Source organism: Lemur catta, chromosome 9 (assembly GCF_020740605.2).
Source record: "Lemur catta isolate mLemCat1 chromosome 9, mLemCat1.pri, whole genome shotgun sequence".
Lineage (NCBI taxonomy): Eukaryota > Metazoa > Chordata > Mammalia > Primates > Lemuridae > Lemur > Lemur catta.
Genome location: NC_059136.1, coordinates 6,363,432 through 6,388,377, shown reverse-complemented (window position 1 = coordinate 6,388,377; position 24,946 = coordinate 6,363,432). Strand labels below are relative to the sequence as shown.

Sequence of the window (24,946 nt, the reverse complement as noted above, 5' to 3'; positions counted from 1 at the left end):
CCAACCAGAGTCGAGACAGCTTGCTCCAGACCATTTCTAACCCGAGTGCTCGTCACCGCTCACAAGCACCCCCAACTCAGGGGGCTCCAGACAAACATCACTGTCCTCTGCCCACAACGATCCCTGCTCAAGGCGGCTCTGTTCCGCCTTCACCCAAGTTCTGGACATTTTAATCCCCCTTAACGCCTCCCTCTCTCACACTCGCTCAACACATAGAACCAGCATTGCTTAAAATTTTTGAATAGTCTTTGAAATATTTTTCCTCTCTGTTCCCCTTGCCTCCACCCACATCGCCCACTGGAGTTACTGCGATCGCCCTGTGTCCTTTTTCCACCATCTGCTTCTCCTCTTCCTCAACCCAGTCCACTTGTAGATTATTCCTCTTAAAACACAAATAGAAAACACCTGCTCAGGTGCATGTACATGCACGTGCACACACACACACACACACACACACAATGGTCTCATTCAATCTACACATTTCTATACGTTGAATTTATGCAAATTTAGCTCTACGCACCCAGAAAAAAAATAACTATTTTTAAAATGCCAGTGCTTCTGCCCCATGTCACTGAATGAGAGATGCGTCAGAGTAAGCAGGAGGGAGGTTCTGTGAACCCGCTGTGCCCCCGGCTGGTCTCAGCTCCTGTGCCCTCTTACAGTGGACACATCTGGTGTCCACTCACAGTTTAAAGAGTTTTCAGAGGTCACTTTTTGCCTTGTGCACTGACTCTAGAATCAACCCTACTCTAAGACTTAGGGAAAATCCATCAAAGTATGAGTTTTTCTCCTTGGTTGCTAGAGCTAAGAAAGATTTTTCTATTTTCTACTTTTTGCTATTTCCATTAACAGACATACTTACAATTATTTTAAAAGGCCATTTGAACTTTCCTTAAGACTATCTTCCCAAACCTGCAGCGACTCCAGTCACTAACCCAATAAAGCACAAAGGCCTGAGCCAGCATTCAAGGCCTCCCCAAGGGAACCCACAGCTCCTGTCTCCTCTCGGGGCCCCGCCATTCTCCCTGCTCTCCGGGTGAGTGAGGACCCTGCGTTTCCTCAACCCCGCTGGGCACTGCTGATGCTTGCCCCACCTGCAGCCTGACAGGTCCTCCCTCACCTCCTTCCCCGTCCAGATCCTACCTGTGCACGCAGGGAGCCCCCCCATATCGACTCTTTCCTCAAGGTTTTCTAAAGCTCAACCCACCCCACTGCACCCCTCTCTGTGGCTGCCTCACACTTTGCATCCACCTTCTTTGTTTGTTTGTTTGTTTCTTTGTTTGTTTGTTTTTAGAGACAGGCTCTCACTCTGTCTCCCAGGCTGGAGTGCAGTGGTGCTATCACAGCTCACTGCAGCCTCGAACTCCTGGGCTCAAGCCATCCTCCCGCTTCAGCCTCCCGAGTAGCTGGGACAACAGGTGTGTGACAACACGTCTAATTCACCCACCTTCTTTTGAAGAAGTGTACTTGTCTGATCTGCCCCCAGACCTACTTTATTCCTCTGCCTGTGCCCTCTGCAGTGGCTGGCTCTGCACCCACAGATGCTCAGATAATGGAGGAAGTGAAGTGGAGTCAATTGAATTGAACCAAATTGGACAGCGCTGGATTGGAGTGGCTTAACTTGGCTTGATTCAGTAATTATATTCCTTAAATCAAGGTTTTCGTAAATTTGGCAAACGGACCTCAGCACACAGCCTTCGGCCTGTTATCTTTGGCCGTTTGCTCACTGGCCATTTGGGCAATTGCTCCTCCAGACGCTTGGCTGGAAGGGGACTGGCTTCTGACAAGTACAGCCCTCCGCGAAGTGACTTCTGAAGAGCTGATTTGCAGTAAACTGAACCAAAGCAGACGGTGAGCGGCCGCGAGGGGGGCGGCGGGATGTGCCGAGACACGGCCCCACAGGCCCGCTGAGGGCCACGGAGAACTCAGCCCCGAGCCCTCCGGTGACACTTCAGAGACACCCACACACTCTGGCCCTGTGAGAACCGGGAAAAGCCCGGTCGCTCACCCCGAAAGAGGTTTTGTAGGGTGGCATCACTACCCCCAGGCGCCCAGGAAACCATCCGCCCAGCCCAGAGCTCCTGCCTTGAGGCCTTGGGCCCCCTCTCGGGCGACAGGGGCCGGGCCTGAGGGGGCGCCCAGCTGCCCCCCACCCTGCCCACCCCCAGCCCAGAGCGAAAGTTTGACTAAAGCTCAGTGTCTTTGCTTTTATAAATCTCTGCCTTTTAATGACGGCTTCAAGGCTGAGGGGAAAAAGGACCATTAAACTCACTGAATAAGTTAATGGGGCAGAGAGAATCTATTTCGGAGCCACCCCAGGCTATTTTCCTCCGGAGCTAAAGCCTGAATAAGCAAAAAGAAAAAATTAAAATCGTAGAGCGCATTGCCAATAAATAACCCCCCCAGTGTAATCTCTCAGCAGCCAGGACTTCATTTGCGGAGATATTATAATGCGGATCACTTGTGCGACACCTCTGGCTTCCCAGAGTGCCACCTGCAGTGGTGGCTGGGGGTCTTATCTTCTGTCCAGATCCTTCCCTCCCTGCAAAGCAAGGGAGTGGCTGCCACGGTCCAGCCTGCAGGCCCTGCGGGCACCATGGGGAGAAGCTGCGCCCCACAGAGTCAGCACGCTGGGACCGCAGTGGGCATCCGCGTGGGAGGAAGCCCAAACCCTGCAAGCCCCCAGCTGTAGACAGTCCCCCAGGGCTTGCTAGTGGGCTCAGGCCTTCCTAACCTGCAGCCTGGTCCCCCCCGTCCTGGAACCCCGAAACTCTCCTCCCTCTGCACAACTGAGTACAGCGCCTCTTTTACCCGGACAGCTCCACCTGTTAGGAAGCTGCTCTTCTCTTTCCTCTCCTCTTCCTCTTCCTCCTCCTCCTCCTCTTCCTCCTCCTCCCCCTCCCCCTTCCCCCTCCCCCTCCCCCTCCTCCTCCCCCTCCTCCTCCTCCTCCTCTTCACTCTCCCCCCCTCCTCACGCCTTGCTCCTCCTCCCCTGGCTTCCAGCTTTCCCAGGCCCCCTCCCTGCCTGTCCAAGGGAACCCACAGTCCCCACGGCCTCTCTGGAAACATGACCCTCAGGGCTGGCTGGGAAAACACAAATAATTAAATAAGTCAGAACTCCTGTTGGTAAATGTTGAGTCCCACTAGACACACGTTGTTTACTCTTTAATATTTAAAGATGTTAATTAATTCTCTGAATAAACAAATATATTTTAGCAAGTGGCATTCCTGAGCTGGAGTGCCTTCCTGCCACCGTGCCCCTCTGTGCCTGTTGGGTGCCGCCCGGCCTTCTTGGGCCACCGACGTGTTGCAGAGGAGGCCAGAGTCGCCGCTCTGGGGCCCAGCCGGCCGGGCAGGCAGCCTGGGCTTCTGGTCAAGAGGTGCAGGACGCCACCCCAGGCCAACCACACTGCCCCTCTCAGGCCCCAAGCTCCCCTGACATTCGAAAGGCCCCCACCGCCAGCATGAGCTCTCCCCATTCATTCATTCATTCATTCATGTGTCGCCCCACGTTTACTTGGCCCGGCATGCACTAAGCCACAGGAAGACAAAGGAAAACAGGACCGAACCCCGACCATCCTCATGAGAAGCGCAGATCCTCGAGGCCTGGTGTGGTCTGTCCCCTCCCTGCTCTTGCAGCCAGAGGGAACTTCCTTCCGCTCCTTAACGGTTCTGTTGCTCCCAGGGTTCTCGTCACGCTGTTCCCTGGACTGGAACAACCCCCCACCGCGTCTGCCCTCTCTATGTGGCCAACACCTGCTCGTCCTTCGGGTTTCCGCTCCATTGTCCCTTCCTCTGGGACCCTCCTCCACGAGCCCCAGCCTGGATTAAGTGCCTGCCCGTGGAATCCCAGACACCTTTGCCCTTCTTTCTCGAACACATTTATTGGACCCATCACTTCAGATGTAAGTCGAATCATCTTCTGTTTAAAAGGAAAAACCCACCGGGACTTCCTGCATCACTAGGATTAAATCGAACCTCCTTCCCACGGCCCGCAAGACCCTGCTCAACCCAGTCCCCATCGGGCTCTCCAGCCCCGCCCTGCCCACCCACGGCCTCCCTCCCAGCCCCTAGCACTCTTCCAGCCCGTTCCCACCCCAGACGTGTCGCACTTGCTGGGCCCCTGCAGGGCCTGGAAAATTCCATCTGCAGAGCTCACTAAGTTCTGACTCTCCCCTTTTGGATCCGAGCTGGGCAGTCACCTCCTTCCAGAACCTACCCTGCCTCACACCAAGGCAGCCTCCCCTCCCCAGCCACTCCTCATAACACATCACCCTGCTGGGTCTCGTCGCGGGAATTGCTACTCTCTGATGTGGTCGTAGTCATTTATTTGCTTACACATACACTGGCGATCTACCCACTGGATGGTAAGGTCCCAGGCCAGACATTTCATCTGTCTCGTGCATCACAGCATCACTGCCACGAATGAACGAGGCCTGTTTGCACCTCCATCCACCTGCAGGCTCTGTGAGGCCAGCACCAGGCGGGCCTGACCGACTGTCACACCCTGGCGCCCAGCACCCCACCATGGACTGTGTGCAAGGAGTGGATGGACGCTCCCTGGTCTGGGGCTTCCCCCGACACCAGGTGCGAGTACCCAGCAGGTGCGACTCCCAGTGGGATCGTTTGGGGAGAGACCTGCAAGCCCAGGGGAGCTGCCTGGTTTTTGTCTGTCCACGGCACACGGGACCAACCTAGGCCCCTGGGAGGGTGTAAAACTGGGTGAATAGAGAACTTTAAGGAAACCATCCAGCTCCAGGCTGGAAAATACCTGCCGAGGGCCCTGCCCTGCCAAAGAGCAGGGAATGGCCCCCTGGCCCTGGCTTCCACAGTGTCAGAGAGAACCAAGAGGCTCTGAAGGGACCAGAGATGTCCTTGGGCCAGGGACACCAGACGGCAACCCTGAGATGTCAGCCATCTGCTTCTTCTGCCTGCTTCTGCCCTGCCTCTGCAAGAAGCAGCACGTCACACCAGAAGTCCCCTAGGCTTTGAGTCAGACAGGATCCCAACTCCGCCACCTACCAGTTGGGTGACCTTGAGCAAGTGAGGCCACCCCTCTGCCCTTCAATGTCCTCGTCTGCAAGACGAAGATACAATAAATCGTGTTGCAGTGAATCATGTGAATGTGTCTCTCCTAACCCAGATTAATCAAAAACAGTCCTACTGTGTAAACTGGTACAGCCTCTTCAGAGAAAGGTCAGGCAGTGTCTTATGAAGTTAAACATAGATTTATCGTACTCCCAGAAATTCCACTCATAGGGAATGACCCAAGAGAAATGAAAGCATATGTTCACAAAAAAGCTTGTTCAAGAATGTTCATAGCGGATTTATCCATAATAGTCCAAAACTAGAAGCAGTCTCACAGTTCCAAAAACAGGAGAAGAGACAAACGCAGCGCACCCATACAATGTAATACTACTAGGCCATACAAATGAACCCAATGCTCATACCTGCAACAACGTGGATGAATCCCAAAAACATTTTTGCTAAATGCATATGATATGATTCCATTTACGTGAAGCATAGAACAGGCAAAAGTAATCTATTGGCAGAAAAACCCCAAAACAATGGTTGCTTCTAAAGAGGTGGTGGTAGAAACTGACTGGGAGGGGCATGGGGAACTTTCTAGGGGGTGATAACATCCTGGACCTCGATGCATTTGGGTTCCGCAGGCGCCTGCACTTGGCAAAACTCAGAGAATGCACACTTAAGATGTACGCATTTCACTGAATACATCCTCAAAAGAAACCAGTGAAGACAAATATTGGACTCTAGTTTAATGAGACACATGCTGAAGGCTTTGGGGGAGTGTACTAACACCTACGATGTGCCCTGAAATACATCAGCAAAATAGGAGGGGTTAGTGAGCAGATAGACGGATGGGCAGATGGGTAGATTCTGGAATAAAGGAAGTAGCAGAAAACACGAACCGTGGAATCTGGGTGACAGCAATACGGATATTCACTGCACAATGTTCAGTTTCTCTGTATGTTTGAGAATTTTCACAATAAAATGAGGGGATGGAGGAGTCCTACTTATTGATTTACATGTCCCGAGGAAAAGCATCCCATAGCCCTATTCTCTTGGAAAGTTCTCCCTTACTGTGAATCCAAATCCTCGCCCCAGAGCTGGAGGTCCCACCCCGTTGTCATTTGGGGGTGGGTGGGGGCTGCCTAACATGGTGGCTGACACAAGTGAGGTGCTCCCTGGTAGCTATTGAGATAACTGATTCATTAGTTAATTAATGAAGACAAGAGATAGAAAATAGTGTACTTCCTACTTGAGCATTTGTGCTTACTCACACCTCTGATCTAAGTAAAACAGAGAACCACCCCGTGGGCCCTTCTCAGACTCTGCACTTGCTTTTGCGTGCTCTTCCCTTTATCCACCTCTACTCCACCCAAGAACATGCAGCTTCCTCCATGGGACCCCCTGCTGGCGATGCCAACCAAGCAGAGACTCAGGGGGTCCACAGCAAGATGCACCAAAAATAGGAGGAATTCAGCTCTGACAAACTTCTCCAGGATTCTGCTCTCAGGACATCTGAGAACATATTTTAATTTCAGCAAACATGCAAATTTTTTTGTTCTACGATTGTTATGGGCTAAGCTTTGTTTCCCTACCAAAAAAGTCAGAATGTGACTGTATTTGAAGAAAGAGCCTTTAAAGATGTGATTAAGTTAAAATGAGGTCACTAGGGTGGGCTCTAATTCAAAATGACTGGTGTCCTTACAAGAAAAGATTGGGACACAGACACACGGAGGGAAGACCACATGAAGACACAGCAAGAAGGTGGCCGTCTGCAAGCCACGCAGAGAGGCCTCAGAAGAAACCAACCCTGCTAATACCTGGATCTTGAACTTCTAGCCTCCAAAACAATAAGAAAACAAATTTGTGTTGTTTAAGCCACTCAGTCTGTGGGACTTGGTTATGGTAGCCCCAGCCAACAAATTCAATGACTTTAATATTGTTATTTTAAATTATAAATCTAATGGGTATAATAATCTTTTTATTGCTTAGGGCTTCTAAAGTTTTATTATCATAGAGGAAAAACAAAGAATTATGTATTAAATACTTTACCTAGCCATCACCTGGCATTAATACATATTACCATTTTGTCATATGTTACGATCTTAAAAAAGAGAGAATGAAAACATTACAGATAAAGTTAAGAGCCTTATATATACCCTTCTTTTCTTCTTCCATTCTCCCTAGAAGCCAAGACTATCATGAAATTGGTTTGCATCCAGTCCGTGATTTTATCTTTTTACTATATGTGTGTCTATAAACACACATTGGTCATTGGTATGTCATTCTGCAAATTGTTTTTTTTTATCAGGATTATGTTTCCAAAATATAGCCATGTTAGTACACAGAGAACAAGGTTTTCACTGTAACTGCTATATAGGATTCCATCATATCTATATGCCATGATTCGTTTCTTGATTCAAATGTCTCCTGATGACATTTTAACTTATTTCAAATTGTGTTTGCTCTTGCATGCACTACTGCAATAAATGTGAGAACGTGGGCTCCGGCGTCGGCCCGTGTTTGAATCCTAACTGTCATTTACAGCTGTGGCCTTAGACAAGCTCTTGTACCTTTTGGCCTCAATTTCCTCATCTGTCACATGAGAGCAGTTCTCCACTCCGATGGTTGTTGTGCAGATTAAATGAGTTACTACATAAACGTCCGTGTCTGAAGAAAAGTGCTTACCAAATAGCAGCTGCTATCACTATGTGCTCCGGGGACTGGAAAATTCGAACAATCCACAAACATGGGTCTGGACAACAAAGAACATCTCAAAGGTGGAACCTGAGTGACAGGTAGGGCCCGAGTGAGCAGCATGGAGACCAGAAGACTTCCAGGCAGGGGAAGGGGCCCAGCCACCACACTACGAATGGAGGATGCTTGGGAACGTCTAAGGAAGGAACGAATCCATCTGGCTGGGCAGGAGGACTCCCATGGCGGGTAACAGGAGGCCAGACTCCAGAGAGACGCTGAGGCCTGGACACGAAAGGCTCTGAGTGCCACTGAGAGAAGTCTAAACTTCACCTTGGGGGCAGTCAGGAGCCAACTAAGGTTCTTGGGCTACAGTTACAGAATGACTTTCCCCTGCCTCCCAAATCATTTTTAAAAACAAACTAGAGTCTGGAAGGGCATTCTGTAATGTGGCTGTGTTTTCATCTCAAAACTACACATTGGATCATGTACGCCAGAGCACGCTCAGGTCAAGTCCAGCCCTGCAGGAAAGGCAGATGTGGGGTAAGGTTGCGTGGCAGCCAGGCACCATATTTGGGGTGTAGAATGAAGAGGAGAGAGGAGACAGAGAGAGAACCCGGCACCAGAACAACGTCCATCAGAATGTGTTTGGAAGTGGGTTAATGTTCTTGGAGAAGGAGACATTCAGACTTTTTGCAGTCTGGGAAAACTTATTCATAAAAATCTTATGCAGATACCACACCACCTCTGAGCTCACTCCAGGGAGCACAGCTTGAAAGCCATCAGCATAAATAGTCATTGTCAAATGTGGTCCTGGACCTGGTGCAATTTCTCAGGCCCAACAGATCTTTGGAATCAGAAACTCCGGGGTGGGGCCAGCAGTCTGTGCCTTAGCAAGCCCCCGGGTGATGGGCACGCACGCCCAAGTGTGAACCACTAGGGTCAGTTCTCCAGAAAACACACACAGCACGCACATGTACGTGTGTGCACATGCACGGTGTCATGCCCCTCACCCCAAAGTCAGAGCCAGAGAGACCCCAAAGATCACCTAGTCCAGCCCCTGATTTGAAATATAAGAAAACTGAGGCCTAGGGACAGTAGTGCCTTGCTCAGATGCACCCAGTAAGTTGGTAGCAGTGACAAGATAGAGAGGCCAGCCCCAACCTGCCTTCACCCAGGTGACATTTTGTGAGGATGTAGCCAAAAACACCTGTGTCCACAAAAACACAGGGATCCCAAACCCCACTGGGTCCCAAATGCCCCTGCCCCACGTGCCACCACTACCAAAGTGGAAACCAGAACAGCACAGTCCTGTCGGCCAAAGGGGGCCTGCGTGCTGTGGGGGGGCTGGGGAGGCCAGGAGAGGGGCGGTGCACAGTGCGGGGCTGTCACTCTGCAGCCAGCCCTGCTCAGGTCAAGTCTCCGCTCTGCCATCACTAGCTGAATGCCCTAGGGCAAGTTACCTAGCCACTCTGTGCCTCCATTTCCCTTCCACAAAATGAGGGTGATAATAGACCTGCCTCCTCGGGCTCTGCTGAGAAGGGAACAGGGTTAAAATAAGAGTGCCCTTAGCACCTGGAACAGTCACCATGCAGTGCTTTTGCTCTCACTATGATGAGTTCAAGTTCCTCTAGAAGATTCCTCCAACAAACCGCTCTGCCCAAGGCCACAGAAGTCTGGAGAGCGATGAGGACCAAGTGCCCAGCGTGTGGGCAGAGGCGTGTGCCCCGCCACCATGCTGGAAGGTCTGCTGTAGACTTGGGACACCCTGCTGGAGCACATGGGCCAGTCCCGTTTCCCAGGCCTTCACTGAGCACCTGCGGGGTGCTGGCTCCTGAGGACAGAGCAGGAGGAGACTCCGTGCCCACCTTCGGGAGCCACAGCACCGGGGGAAGCAAACGTTAACGAGCCAGCGCCACGCACGGCACAGGCCAAGGCTCCAGAGAGCCTCAGCTGGACTGAGGTGCCAGCCATGCCCCTTCCCCTGTCCAGCGCCCCCACCCCAGGGGGTGTAAGGACAGACAGTAGAGGACAGCAGGGTGGAGCCCCGAGGCCAGAGCAGGCCTGACCGGACTGCAGGCAGCAGCAGCCCGGAGTGAGTGACAGGAGGACACAGGTGGGCATCAGTTACCTGGTCAGGAGACACAGCCCACAGGGCCAGAGGGCAGGCAGGGCAGGAAGAGTGGCCAGTCATTTCCATGGAGACAAGAAATGACCCTAGAAAATGAATCCTAGGTGAGGGTCAGGGAGGCTGAGGTCACTCTCCTGCCACGTCTGCTCCCAGGCGCCCGGAGCACGCTCTGAGCTGGAGAGGAGGACGGGCGGGACCTGGGCCCGTCCATCCAGGGGCGGGAGGCGGGGGGCAGGCCACAGCTGGCTGGGCAGAGAGGCAGCTGGGTGGGTGCTGGAGAAGGAAGCTGGGCCCACCCCTCAATACCCCATGGGGCCAATGTCCTCATCCAGCCTGCACCTCACCCGGCCCAGCTCCCGGGGAGGAAGCCTGCCCCCTCCCAGCAGCCTGACGCAGCCTTCTCCCAGGACCCTGGCCCTGGGGAACCCGGGGAATCTGCTAGCACCCTCAGCACACCTGGCCTCCTCCGTCTCTAGGGCTAGACTCCCTCGAGCAGGGCCAGGTGCAGGAGCAGGGGAGGGACAGGGCTGCTGCCCAACCGCACACAGCCTGGAACGACAGGGACGCCGCAGGCCTCGCCGTCCTGCTTGCGCTGCCTCCCGGCTCTCACACGGGGTGGCCCGCGGGAGGCTGTCACAGAAACCCACGTCGAATAAATGCGAGAATAGGTAAGCGGATGAACAGGCGCTTCGGGAGGGCACACGGCGACCTGCTCACGGACACAGCGGTGCCCGCTCTCTCCCCTCCCCGCCTCGCTGCCCCTCTCCCCCACCCCAGGCTTCCTGGGGTCACCTTCCAAATCTTTGTCTCACACAGACAGAAAGTGACAGGAGAAGAAATGGAACTCGCCTCTCTTGCCTGTCGGAATGTTGCTTCTCCTAAAACACCACGGGGCCTCTGCGAGCAACAGCACAGCCGGAGCGTGAGCTCCGCGGCCAGGGGACACCGCTTGGCCGCTCACCCCACGTTATCTGCACTAAGTGGATCTGAGAGCAGGAAAACCTAGAATTTTTAATGCTCTATTTAGGAAAATTAGACCCTCTTCACCTTAGGGAAACCACATTTTCATATATACACACACACACATTTTTCTTTAAACTTTGCATTAGACCCATTTTCTAAAATTCTGTCCCTGCTTCTCTTGAGATAACGCTTTGAGCTGTAAATCATCTGCCTAACGCCTGTGTCTGCCATTCAACTCTAAACCCCAAGAGGGAAGCATCGTGGTCTGCTATTTTCTCTACGCCGTGCCCCGGGACACAGCACCGCGCCTGTGCCATGGCTGGTGCTGGGTGCTAGGATGAGGGCGGACTCCGCTCCCCTCTGGTCCTGCAGAAAGAAGGGCCAGGCTGGCCTTGCTAGCGCATCTGTTCATCCTCCCCCAGCAGTCCAGATGCTAGGCTGGGCCTTGGCAGGCGGCAAGGCAGGCGGCCAGGCACCTGGGCACCCCACAGTCTAGGTACAGATGCAGCTCAGCAGTCACCATGGGCTGAACACGCCACCAATGCCAGGTCCCCATTAGCTGTCTGTTATGCACTTGGAAGACAGTCCTTTGAAAAACGGAATATGAGGCTGCCCCTCCAACACCTGCCCCGGGGACAGGAGCCAGAAGCCCCCAGAGGACGTAGGGCCCTCCCACGGAGGAGGGAAAGCTGCAGCCATAGGCCACAGGCCCTAAAATCAGGCACTTCTTTCAACTCCCTCCCTCAGCCGCCAGGGGCTTCCCGAGCTCCTCTTCCATTGCTCTTACTCCTGAGTGCCTCAAAGACAAGGCTTCTGCCAAGGGAATAAGACTCCACCCCTCCCCCGTGCCCCTGCCCCCTCCCCATTCTCATGTTGTTTCCCACTCAGTGTCTTATCGCCACATTTGTTAAAATGACTGCCACTTAAGAGGTGGCAGGGAGTCAGAAACACAATCTGGAGCAAAGCTGATATTAAATAACTTCCTGAGCCCGGCCTGTCTGCCAAGGCTCCCTCCTGGATCCCAGGTGGATAAATGAAGAGGCTACACAAGGTGAGGAGGCAGAGACACCCCGGCCCAGCCCCAGAGCCACCCTCTGCAGAGGGAAGCCCCTCTTTCCTCCAGGCTGGAGTTTCTTCACCAGCAAAGCCTGACGCTCAGCAGCCATCACTGCCCCCTTCTCACCCAGCCCCAACCCCCACACACGCACTTACTCAGCAAAGGGTACACACTGGGGCCTGACACCCAAATCCAAGCTGGACAGGCCCTTGCAGTCAACCAGCCCCACCCACACATTTCCCAGAGGAACACACTGAGATTCAGAGAGCTCAAGTCTCTTGGCTGAGGTCAACCAGAGAGATTGTATTAAAGCATCTCAAAAAAATAGTACCCCTGGAAAACACCAAAAATGGTCTGGTTTTAAGGTGCCGGGATTGGTTGGCTACAATAAAGTTAGCCAGTTGCACACGTGTTTTCACAGTTGTGACCTCGTACGGGGGCCCAGGCAGGAAACAGCCCCAGTGGCCACCATTACACTAACACCCTCCAAGAATCGTCACTAGTATGTTGATGGGACCCCTGAAGCCAATATCTCTGCCCATGATTCAGCCTCATGTGGCCCTAGCAACCCCACCATCCCCACCCTGCAAGATCAGAATGCACTTGCTGCTCCCCATTCCAGCCACTGAGCGTCACTGCGGCCCCCAATTAATTGGAACCATAGACTGTTCACTGGGGTGGGGGTCAGATGACCCCACCAGGCCAACAGGATCTCATGCAAACCCTCTGAGTCGTGGCCTAACTTCATCCTTCTTCCAGAAAGAGACACATGGCCAACCACTGAGCATCCACCATGTTCCAGACACTTTCCACACATCATATAATTTAATCTTCACAGCAACACCTCCCAATAACACCTCACTTTGCAGGTGAAGAAGATGAGGCCCAGAGAAATTAAGTAACTTATTCATAGGTTTAAAAAAAGGGGGGAGGGGCAAATATGGGAACCTGAGTTTGACTCCAAATTCCATGACATTTTCACTACACAATTTAGCCTCCCTTGATATATCAGTCTCAGTGCTACGGGCTCCGGTTGAGTCAAGCTGGTTTGTCACGACTTCAGAGAAGCTGGCATCTGGTAAGAAACCAAGTGCCACACGGCTGGGACCTTCATCCATGGCACAGTCACATTAGCGCCGGCTCCACAGCACCTGCCTCCCTGCAGAAATCATGGTCTAGTGCCCTCTTGTGGCCGAACATGGAACTGGGATGAACGTGCACCGGAGGCTCTCACCGCTGGGTTGCAGGGATTTTAGGTCACCCCATCCAATTGGGTCCCTAAATTCTTTCTACTATGAGGGCTGGTCCTGGAGCCCCATCTGTGGCTGACAGGTTTATCGAACTTCAACAGCTAAGAGGGCATCAGCTAGTGAATGGGAAGCTATGTAGGGCAAGAAGAGCAATGAAGCCACATGGGGCATCTGCAAGAGGCTGGAGTGCCGCTAAATTACGCTGGATGGAGATTTCTGGCATCCAAACTCCTGGGACTGAGGAGTGAGGGAGACAGGCAGCAGAAAGGCTTTGCCTGGGATGCTCTGACACTGGGTATCCCAGATGAGTCCCCTACCAACAGGAACCATAACAATCTCCCCGTGCTTGTGGCAGACATGTGCCTCTGCCCCTTTGTCCCCTGTTCCAAACATACACCATCTTGGTCCGTCTGTGGCCTCCCTCAGGTTTGTGCAGGTGCTCGTTCCCCTCATGTAACTTCCCCTAATCCCGCTCCTCAAGGACCCAGAAACGTCGCTACCCAGCACCTCTCACAGACTCCCACGGGCCACTCTCCAGTTTGGCCTCTGTGTCCCCAACCCATGCCAGGCACCTACCATGATCTCACCGAATCCTCACAGCCACTCCCTGAGATGGACATAGTTGGCCCGATTTTTCAGATGAAGAAGCTGAGGGTCAGAGAAGTTAGGTAACTTGCCTATAGCCTGGATTTAAGCTGAAAGTTGACCAGCTTCCTTCCTTCCTCTTCCCGCCACACTGAGCTGTCTCTTGGACAAAGGAACCCCTGAAAGCTTGGGGCGCAGGAACTGTTCTAACTGCCCACCCTGGTTAGAAGACGAATAAGTAAACTGAGCTGGAGGCAGGAAGAACAGATGAGGGCCATAATCGTAGCCATGCTCATGCGGATCAGGTTCCGGGGTGTGGCAATGGGACGGGAAAAAAATGACAGGGAAGGAACCAGCATTACACACATGCACGCACACGCATGCGTGGACGCTCTCACTGAAATCTTACAATAACCCTGCATTATTTTTATTATCACCGTCTTTCAGATGAGAAAACTGAGGATCAAAAACGTTAAGCAGCCACCACAGGGTCACAGCTGGTAAAAGGCAGAGTCATGAGCTAAAGCTTCCTCTAGTCTTGCCATAAATAAGTAGGGCTGTCCGTGCACAGGACCTCCAGCCCCGTAGGAGGACCGTGAGTGTCAGCTGCATTCCCGCTCGTCAAGGGACCACACTTGGAAAACTATGAGAAATACGGAGGTGGGGAGAGACTGACCACACGGGGAGGGCCCAGCCTGCAGCCCTGGCCTGGCGGTCGGGGCCCGGCCCTCGGGGCAGCCACAGGCCCCAGCCCAGTAAGCTCAGCACTGCTGCAAGAGCTGCTGACCCTGTCAGTAGGACAAGGCTCATTTGGGGGCCGACTGCGTGGAACAAGACAACACTTACTCAAATACAGGACTGCCTGGGACAGACGGAAGGGCCACAGGACTCACAGACGTCCTGTCCAAACCAGCCAGTGCAGTCAGGGCCCGGGACCCCGGCTGGCAAGGCACTTCCCTACCCTTCACTGTCTACAGTCATCTCTGAAAGCAGACACAGGGTCTAGAGAGGTTAAGGTTAAGGTGAATGTCAGGGCCTGGGATTTATGGAGCAGCTATTTGGTGTCTAGTAATTTCCAAGCATGGGTGAGGGGGGCAGGGACAGGTGACAGAGGCCCACAGGCTTGGGCCAGCGTATCAAACAGCCTGAGGGAGTCTATAAAGCTCCCTTCTCCCATGACCCCAGTGTAAACGGCTGTCAACTTCCCAGTGTCCCCATCAAACCTGGGATCTTCCTGGGCAGGACCCTCCGTGTCCCGCCCTTTCATCCCCAGTACCCCCCATGCAAATGTGCTGGTCCCTCCCGCTGCTGCCGAGGCCGGTGGGAAGGGAAGCACTTCAGGCAGACTTTCATCCAGCCGGGACACTCTCCCAGCCACCTCCTTCCTGGAAAGCCAGGAATCCCCAGGCCAGAAAGCCCCGGTGGGGGAGTCTCGCATCCCCAGACTGCAGAGATACGAGTGAGGCAGGGCCAGCTCTGCTGAGAGAGGCCCCGCGTGGGGCACAGCTGGCCTCCCTGCCCCGCCCTGGCTCGGGCAAGGCTCCCAGAGGCAGGGTGGCGGTGCCCTTTCCACCAGGCTAGCGCCGCATCCCCGGCTCCCGCCCTGCGCAGCCACCGGCCCGGGGCCGTCTCGTGCGCCGCACTGCCCTCTGGCGGCCACCGGGAGTCTAGACGCAGACGATCTCGGCAGGCAGGAAGCCAAAGGCTCTAAGGTTTGTTTACAGAGACCTCGGAGGTGATGTGCACAGAACACAGAAGGGATGCACTTGTGTCTGTGCACGACGCCCCCACACAGCGCACACAGCCCAGCTGACCGAGGCGGGGAGCTGGGATCAGGACTTCAAATTTAAGATTGCTCCCTTCATTCTCTCCCTCTCTGCAGGAAGCGAAGGGCCCCTTTCCCTGCCTCTGATAGAGCCTGAATCCCGGCCCCAGAGCAGACACCAGCAGGGGAAGGGGACGGAGACCCAACCCAGATGGGGAGGCAGGGCCTCTGCGTGCTGTCTGCCCTGTGCCAGGAACTCACTGGGTGACTGGCCAAGTCAACTCACCTCCCATGAGCCTCAAGTTCTTCCTTTGTAAAACTGGACTCAGCCCAAATTATTTCTGAGCCCCATTTCCAGACCTAATAATTTATGGTTCAAACTCTTAATCTTCTTCTTAACTCCAAAATCTTCCCAGACATCAAGAAAATGAAATAACCAACATGGTACCCAATTGTTTACAAAGCCCATCAAGTATGTCATTGCAAGGGTCCAACAGAGACCAGCGACCCTGTGATGGAGCCAGGCTGAAGAGTTAGTTAGATGACCCCAACTCCCAGAAGTGGAAACTGAGCCCAGAGGCTGGAGAGGTTCCATGACGTGACAAACTGATAAAGGTCAACAGGCAGCAAAGATGGAATGTGCACATAAACGCTTGCCCTGCAATTTTAGCGGTTTTGCAGGACCCTCCTGCTCTCTCTGTGGGGACAGTTGTAGCCATCTCCCATGTCATAGCTCATCCCTGTGGAGAGACAGATGGCTTCCATGAGTAGCAAGGGTAGAGAGATAGGGAAAGAGGAAGGGGTGGGGTAAAAGCTGCTTATTGTGAAGGGGGCAAGGGAAGGACCCAGGAAGACCTGGATCCACCCTCAGGAAAGAAGCTCTAAACATCAGCCTCCAACCCTAGCTGCCCAGCACTTCAAACGGCCCCTTTTCCTCTGCACCCAGAGGCAGTCCTTGTACTCCAGAGCTCTACCTGGGAGAAGCCACCCAGCCCTCCACTTCCCCATCCAGGCTCTCTCTGGCCACGGGCAGTCAGGGGTGCAGTCCTGCTGACAGTGCCTCAGCCCAGAGAGGAGCTGGCTGGGACCCAGCCGCCAGCTTCCTGAATCCCAGCCAGCCTCAGCTGGCACCTGGTCTACTGTGGGGCTGACCTGACCTCACAGGCCAGGACATCATGGGGTGGTCAAGGAGGCCTGGGAATAGAGTGTGGCTGAGACCTGGTCTCAGGGGAGGCTGTCTGTTGGGAATAGGTCAGGAGGGGAACCCAAATGCCGCCCCCAGCATTAGAGGCCTGTCTGGACTGGGTTGGCCAGCACTGTTTGGCCGACACCATATCCATAATTATCCCATTCGCCTTCCCCTCCAACCCCAGCCAGGGCAATTATCACCCAGGGAACGGAGATGTCACAAAATAAAGGATTTTCCTAGACCTTCATGTCAATGCTTTTATTTATTAATTTCTCATAATGGTAATATATTCATGCATGTGTGTATGTGCATATACACACATGCATGTATGTGCATGCTAGTTTGCATAATAATATAGCAAAAGAATATATGCAATATAGCTTAATATTTAAATGCCAGACTGTTTTGCCTTTTACTGGCTGCATGAAATTAACCAAGTTCCTTGTTTGGATTCAGTTTCCCCATCCGGAAAATAAGGCTAATGATAGTGCTTATCTTATTGGGTTGGTGTGAGCCCTCAATGAGGTATTACCCTTAAAGGGCTTGGAACAGTGTCTGGAACACGGTAAGTGTTCAATAAATGCTACGTATTGTTAGTTATCAGGTACTCCATAAATGATGGCTGTTACTAGTGATCATGTATTGACAGCTTCCCCTCTGCCAGGCCGGACACAGGGCACTGAAATTCAACAGAGTGCTGCTCTAAGGTGGTAGTTATTATTATCCTTACCTTACGGATAAGGAAATTGAAGCCCAGAGGACGGGAGGCATTTGTCCAAAGCTGGGGGGAGGCCAGGCCCCAGGAGCTGCTGGGAAAGCCAGGTGGAGGAAGTGAGCGGCTGCCAGGGTCCTCTCTATGCTTGATGGCCCCCATCTGGGGAAGGAATCTGGAATCCCCCACCACCCATCCCCTGGGACACCTCTGATGGGACGAGCCAGTTGGGGGAATTGGGGGCAGAGGAGAGGCCAGGGAGAAAGGACAGGCCCCCAAGCCTGCCAAGTGAGCCCCAGATTCCCCAGCCCTGTATGTGAACAGACTGAGCAGAAGGCCTGGTTGAGTTTATTTCTAATCGGCGTGGGCTGCAGGCTGCAAGGAGCCCTGGGGCTGCCAGCCTCGCATACTTGCTGCCTCTGGGGGCCCTGAATTTGGAAACTTCGCCTCAGAGGGAGACACAGTCATGGGGGAGGCTCTGGCTTTGACAGAGTGCCCAGAACAGGAGCCAGGGCTGAGGAGAAGGCGGCACCAGTACCTGGGAGCGCGGCTGGGAAGAAAAGTCTCCGGCGACCCGACCGTGGAACCGGGCTGAGTCCCTGCCCCTCTCTTGGGCCTAGGAACCCTCATGGGTAACATGAGGGAGGAGATGACGGCAGGAGTCCCTTCCAGCTCTGAATTCTGGTGAGCTGTGCACTTAGAGGTGGCAGCAATTTGAGGACGCTCCTTGGGAGTTCTAAGGATTCCACGGGGCACTAGGCTTTGGTTTTGGCTTCCCTGGAGACCTTACTCTCCCAGTCCATCGGAGAGGAGCTCCCAACACATCCCACCACGAGGAGTAGCTGTGTTTCCCAAGTTGAGGCAAGTGAGGCTCAGGGAGTGACAAACGACTTGAGCTGAGCACTCGGTCGGTCGCCAATAGATCTGAGTGACTGCGTCTAGCCTCCATCCGGGCCACTCTCAGACCAGTCGCCACACTCAGCCACCCTCCGCAAGACCCTCAAAGATGGGTCATTCCCATAGTGCTGCCCTTTGGAGGAAAAAGAACTTTCTGGATGAAAATACTCTGCATCTCCCTTCCCAAGAAACCATAGGAAGTCCAGCAGATGGGCCACAGCCAGAGAGAGAAAGAAAAGAGCCAAGAGAACCAGAGAGGCAGTGAGGGGGCAGCAGGGGAGGAGCCTCTGGGTCCTTCCACCTGGGGGCCATGGCAACTCGGCCACCTGGGACTCCAGTTTTGTTCTTTGTTTTGTTTTGTTAATCTGTAAAATGGGACAGGACAGGCAATCTCTGCTTAGTACTTCAAGTAGCTGTCACAGAAATAAACTCAGCAACTATAACTGAAAGTCATGATCTAACTGAATCACAGAGATGAGGAATGGGGACAAAAAGGCGGGTCCCAAGGGGGACTAGGAGACATCTTTTGAGAGCTGGCCTGGTCCCTGGGAGGGGGTGTGCAGGCCCTGGGAACCCTGAGGAGGAGCTGAGATCCCCTTCCCAGCCAGCCTGGTCCCTCGCCCATTCCCCAATTGACCAACCCTTCCTTGGCACGGCACCAGCGGGGGCCAGCGGCTCAGGACCGCCCTCCTGTCATCGCCCTGTCTCCTTCTCCAGCACAGACCCTCCCCACCACAAGAACACTGGGTGCCAAGCTGTTTTGATTATGCATGATTTAGCAATAAAAAATTTATTTTGTAACCCCAAAACAGTCATATTTATTAAATTATATGCTTATATATCTACAATCCATATATTAAATATTAAATATTCCCTTTTCTAGGCAAGAATAATTTGAAATAGAAGTTCTAATGCTTTCTTCTCACACCCAGGGGAGGGCCTGCTCCAGCAGTGAGCTGGAAGCTCTGCAGAGGGACACGTCCTCCTGGCCCTGAGCCCAGCGTGCAGAGGGGGGACCACGAAGCTGGCTATGACAGCCTGCAGGCCCCAGCACATTCTTGTGAAGTGTGGCATTTGGTCTGGGCAGTTGACTCCAAATTGTGTCATGTGTCACAAATGGTGTCAAATTCTGGGTTGCCCAAGTTTGCTAGAGATGGGAAGGAAAGGGGAAATAACCAGTGGCCCCTCCCCAGGGAAGGAGCACAGCGTGCCCTCCTCCTGGTGGTATCACAAGTGTCACCACCATCCCAAAGGAGGTGCCCTTAGAAGTGGCCTGGACAAGCCACCTGGGGGATGTTCCCTGGGCCCTGGAATGGCGTATGTCCGAGTTGGAGGAGACACTCCAGCCCATGGCCTCAATTCATAGTTGAATTTACAGGCTCAGAAAGGCTACATCCCTCTGATTGGCTCACAGAGGGTTGGGGGAAGAACCAAGGAGGGACTTATCTGTCCCATCCCTTTCCCTAATCCTAACCTGCCACCAGCCAACTGGAGGCCCCAAGGGGAGGCTGAAGATGGTGCCTATGATCCCTGTCCCAGACACCCAATGGAGCACTTGAAATGGGGACCCCAGGCCACAGTAGAGATGTCCTGATACTGGCAAGTGCCATCCCAAGGGAGGGCCACAGGCTACCCACACCCTCCCAAGAGCCAGCTGAGGAGGGGTCTGGTCCTTCCCCAGAGTCAGACAGGAGGAGGAGCCAGCAGGCAGAGTGGCAGGGCAAGGATGGAGGGCTTCCTGGGGGAGTGGGCACCAGGCCCTCCCTTTCTCACTGCAGCATACTCCACTTTAGCAAGGTGGGGGGCAGCTGTAGCCTTACAGAACCCTGAGGAACTTTCCAGGCTGTAGGCTCAGGCCTCCTGGGGCCAGCATACAAGCACTCTCAAAGCTATGGACAGGCTGGGCTGCTTTTGCTCAAGCTGTCATGTTCTCAGGTCCCACAAAGCTGCAGGGCTGATGGCCGTGGCCCCAGCATGCACAGCAGAAGCCTGGCCTGCTGGGTTTGCTGGGGCTCAGGACTCTGGCCCTGCCTGGAGCCCACCAACAGGACCCCTGGAGCCCAGGGCCCCCAGCTGTCATCCCGGAAGTATTACTATCTTTCCCCAAACTGTAACTATTCCCCCTTTTAAATCTCACATCAAAGGCCCCTCATGTCTCTGCCTACCTCTCTCAGGCCCAGCCTCAATCCTGGGGCACCTCACTGTGCCTCCGAGCGACCCTTAGAAAGACGGAGCACCAAGGAGCCAGTACAGCAGCCAAAGCCTTCAGCCAGCCAGAGGTGCGCCTTCAGGGAGGGGAGCGGATATAAAGGGACTAGAGAGCCGCCAAGTACCAGGGACCCTGTGGTGGCTCAGGGTGAGACCCAGCTGGCTGCTCAGAGTCCCCACTAAGAGCCCATGGTCTTTGCGAGCCCAGGGACCCAGCCCAAGAACACCTGGCCCAGCGACGCCATCCTCTCCCCGCACATCTTCTAACAGCCAAAGGTCGCACCCTTCCAACCCAGCCCAGGCAGGCCTGGCCTAGACAGGCAGCCCAGACAGCCCACCCCGGGCACCACCCTCCTGCCTTTGTGACGCCAGAGCCTGGTTGGGCGTGGCTGCGCATGGATCCTTCCAGGTGAGGTCACTGTGTGTCAAAAGCTCCAAAGGCAAAAGGATTGGCCTCCTGAGCAGAAAGAGCCCAACAGGGAGGGCCCTGGGGAGCAGCGTGGCTCTGGGAGGGGCAGAGGTGACACCCACACTTCCGGCCTGGTGTCTTGCAGCTGATTTCCTCCTGACACTGATGGGGCACCCAAGTGAGGGGACAGCCTCCCCCACCAAAGGCAGCTCAGCCACACTCCGGGACAGGTGCACAAGGAAGCCCTCCACACACACCCCTGAGAGGCAGAGCCACAGAGGGCTTCAGCACCTGAGGGAGAGAGCTCAGAACGTCACAGCCCGAAGAACAGAAGGAAGAGGAGGGTGAATCTCTGGAGGCCCCAGCCTCTTCTTCATGCCCAGAGGCTGCCCAAGCTGCACCCTGGGGCATATCCCAGCACCTAGAGCTTCAGGCTGATGGAGACTGGGGGACCCCGTGACCCCATTTCCCTGGTAACATCAGGAATCTGAAGAACACCTCTGCAACAAAGCCTGGGCTTCAGCTGAAGCCCCCTTCCCCTGGGGCACTCCTCCCTGCCTGCACACCCCCCTCCAGCCTGCCTGGGCTCAGATGCTGAGCCTGGCTCCCCCTCTGGGGCTGTGTGCCTGGGGAAAGTCACTTTACCACCCAGTCTCCATTTCCTCAGGGGTAAAATCAGGATGGGGACACGACTTCCCAGGGTAAGCGCCACTGCCCTCCCTCTCCCCCGGCTCTCTGCCTCCAGAGTGGAAGGCTGGGCCCTTCCCCAGTTCAGTCAATACCAGCCACAGATATAACAGGGCACTGGGGAGGAGACTGGTGAGGAGAGGTCATCCGACCCATGACCTCTGACCCTCCCCCACCTGCCACTGGCACAGCTCTTGTGGGAATCCAGTTCCCTTACCCTTCCATGTTGGGACGGATTTAGGGAAAGGAGTCCTGATGACCTGCCAGAGCCCAAGTCCTGAAATAAGAATGGGGACACATGCACAGAGGGACTCCCAATCCACTCCCTGCTCGCTATCCTCCCAGATGCCCTCTGAGACCCTCCAATGCCAACAGGGGTGGGATACCGCCCCAGTCCCCACCCATCGTGGACATTTCCTGCCACCTGGAAAGATCAACCCAACTCTTCCCTATCAAACTGCTTCCCTGAGCATCATTTTTGGAGGAGCGACACCTCTGTGTGGCTATAAAGAGCCTACGTGATTGTGACTGTCCCTGCCTCCCACTGGCTTCCTACAGATACACACATCCTTGGAGCAGAGAACAAGCTGGATGCAGCTCACCCACTCCCAGAGACCCACACTGGGCACCTGGGACATCTTCCTCCAGCCCTTGGCCCACTCCGGAAATCCCAAGGTCCGGCTCCTGAGCACCAAGACTGGCCACTAACCACCCCCCACCCCACCGCACACACACAGCCCCGCAGTGCACCTCCAAGTCTGAGTTTTCCTGACAATCTCACTCCGGACCCTCCCTGCATCCCTGGGGATGCTGGAAGGCTGTGGCCTGCAGGGAGGGAGAGGCACAATTGGGTCTGTCCTCTTTCTCTTGCCCTCCCCGCTTCCCCCTCTCCCCCTCCCTTGGCTGTTTGTCTTGTCATCTCTGGCCGGGTTGAAGGGGGTGAGGGGGTGAGGGGGTGAACGCAGAGCTGAGATATGGGTCAAGCTTGTCTCCTGGGCCAGGAGTCAGGGACATCTCCTGGGCTGTCCATTCCCCTCAAATTGTCAGCTGCAAGAACGCAAGCAGAGTCTCCATTAAGCCAAGAGGGCTGGCGGGTTTTCCAGAGAGCAGGACTGCAATTCCTCCTGGCTTTGCAGCCCCGCGGCACTCGGCTGAAGCACACGGAGGTGTGGGGAGAGCAGCAAGCACCAAAGGCGGATTTGGCCCCTCGAGTCCCCCCAGTGGTTAAAGAGACACCCCAAATGCCTTCCTCTGACTCTGGCCAGCACTTCAGGGCAAACCCTTCTCATCCTCACCTCTGGGGTCCCCAAGGGGTGAGAGCCCAGGAGGGAAACAGGGGTGAGCTACCCTCCCAACCACCCCAGGGCCGCTCACAGCCGTCTCCAGGGCAGCGGGATGGGAGGGGGTCCACAAGAGAAGAGGTGGGCGGCTCCAAGTCCCAGAGCTCCTGCTTTCCCCCCTCTTTTGCTTCTGCCCCCCCCCCAATCCCCACCAAAGAAAAATAAGAGGAACAGAGCAGGCCACCACAGGTCTCACTCAGACGGGGCAAAACCCAGCAAAAGCCAGCCGGAGTTCCATTTTCCAAATAAACGGATCTACACGACCATACCAGAATCCCCCGTCCCCAAACACACGCCCTCTCCCCTCCCTTCGCCACCCGGAGCAGTTGGGGAAGGGCTGTGGAGGCGCCCAGGGGCAGATGAGGGTGGGAAGGGGGGATGTCTCGGAAATGCCCAAAATGGGGCCGGAGAGGGCGGCGAGAGGGAAGGGAAGAGGGAGGCGTCCATGACGGCCTCCACACGTCCGAAGTCCCCGGGAGCAGCCAGCTCCCAACTTGTTTACTTGTCAGCGTGGTTTGCTGTTTCCAAAAGGAAACAGTTAAACATCTTGGCTGGATCGCGAGCAGTCCCTATCTGTCACCTTCCCTGCGGGCCAGGCTAAGCGCCGCCGCCGGCCACGGTCGCCGCCGCCGCCCCTGCCGAAGAGTCGAACCTCGTCTACTTTATCCCACTTGAGCGTGGCCAAACTGTTGCTATTTGGTGGGGGGCGAACAGCCCCATTCGCACCCTCGAAACCACCCGGCGGCGGCGGGGGCGCGGGGGGAGCCGGGCCCCGCGTGCCCTCAGCCGGCGGGGTCCTCTCCGCGGAGAGGCGCCCACACGCACGGCCGGATCACGCCCCGCCAGGGCCGGAGTCACCTGGACACGCAGCCCCAGAGCATCTCCCGAGCCAGAGCGAGCCTGGCGCGCGCCCGGCGGCGGCGGGCAGCGGCGAGCCGGGGCGGGCGCAGGGCCGGTTCCCGGCCGCGGGCCGGCGAGAGCGAGGCACGGAGCGAGGGGGAGGCGGGCTGGGGAGCGGCCGCCTGACTTACATGGAAGTGATATTCCTTGAGATGTCCGTGATGTTGATGCTGGCGTTCCCATTGCTGTTCCCTGAATCCTGCCCTTCCAGGAGGGGGAAGAGGTTCCCATCGTCCGGCCGCCGGCAATTGATCTCAGTCTTGCTGCAGACACAATTTGCAGGGCAAGCCAGCACGGAGCCCACATAGTCCAGCCAGACGCTTCCCAGCAAGAAAATCCGCCAGAAACTACACTTGGCTGGGCAAAGAGAGACATCCATCTCCGATCGCTGCTTCTAAAAAAGAGGAGGAGGAGAGGAGAGGGGGGTGGGGTGGGGGGAGTGGGGAGAGCAGGGGGGGAAGGAAACAAAGACGGCGAGGGAGGGGGGAAGGGGGAGGGGGGCTCTGCCTTTGAAACGCCGAGCGATCAGATGCAAAATCCTTCAGCGTCTGAAACCATCGCGGCCGCCGCCGCCGCCGCCGCCGCCGCCGCCGGGTGGGAGCCGCGGGGAGCGCCTAGTGGCGCGGTCTGCCGGGCATGGTGGCCGGCTCGGCGCTCGCTGACTCGCCGGGTCCGGAGGCTCTGGAAGCGAGGCGCGCTCTCCGACTCCGAGACTTTGCAGGGTTGCAACAGACGGTGAAATGGCAAAAAAAAAATTGAAAAGGGAAAAAATGGAAAAGAAAAAAATGGTGCGAAAGTCACCAAGTCCCACCTACTGGGCAGAATTAAAACGGACACACCTGCAAAACACACACACTCACACACACTCGCACATACACACACCCAGAGCCCAGGGGAAGGAGGAGGAGGAAGATGCAGTCGGAGCTGCCGCAGCCTCCGCGAATGGCTCGCCGCGCGCCTGCAGAAATGTACAAGTGCTCCGAGCCTTACGAAACGCACGGGTTATCGGAGCGTCTTCCTCGGCTCGCTCCCTCCCTCCCCCTCCTCCCCTCCCTCGTCGCGGCCTCCTCCCCCCGCCCCCCGCCCGGGCTGGGAGCGGCAGGAGAGCGGAATCTCCCCCTCCCTCCCCTC

At 55.2% G+C, this 24,946-nt stretch overlaps 1 protein-coding gene across 4 annotated transcripts in view; it reads right to left on the bottom strand.

The window, feature by feature from the left end:
• The window catches only part of NTRK3 (neurotrophic receptor tyrosine kinase 3), a 351,142-nt gene extending 326,886 nt beyond the window's left edge, over nt 1-24,256 (bottom strand). For 3 of the 4 annotated variants that reach the window (XM_045561748.1, XM_045561749.1, XM_045561750.1), the window contains exon 1: nt 23,947-24,226. In XM_045561748.1, coding sequence (XP_045417704.1) covers nt 23,947-24,194 — 248 coding nt within the window. In that variant the 5' untranslated portion in view covers nt 24,195-24,226. Of the gene's footprint in view, nt 1-23,946 lie in introns of all 4 variants that reach the window. The other variant, XM_045561747.1, reaches the window with a different exon arrangement.
• Between the last annotated feature and the right edge of the window lie 690 nt (nt 24,257-24,946).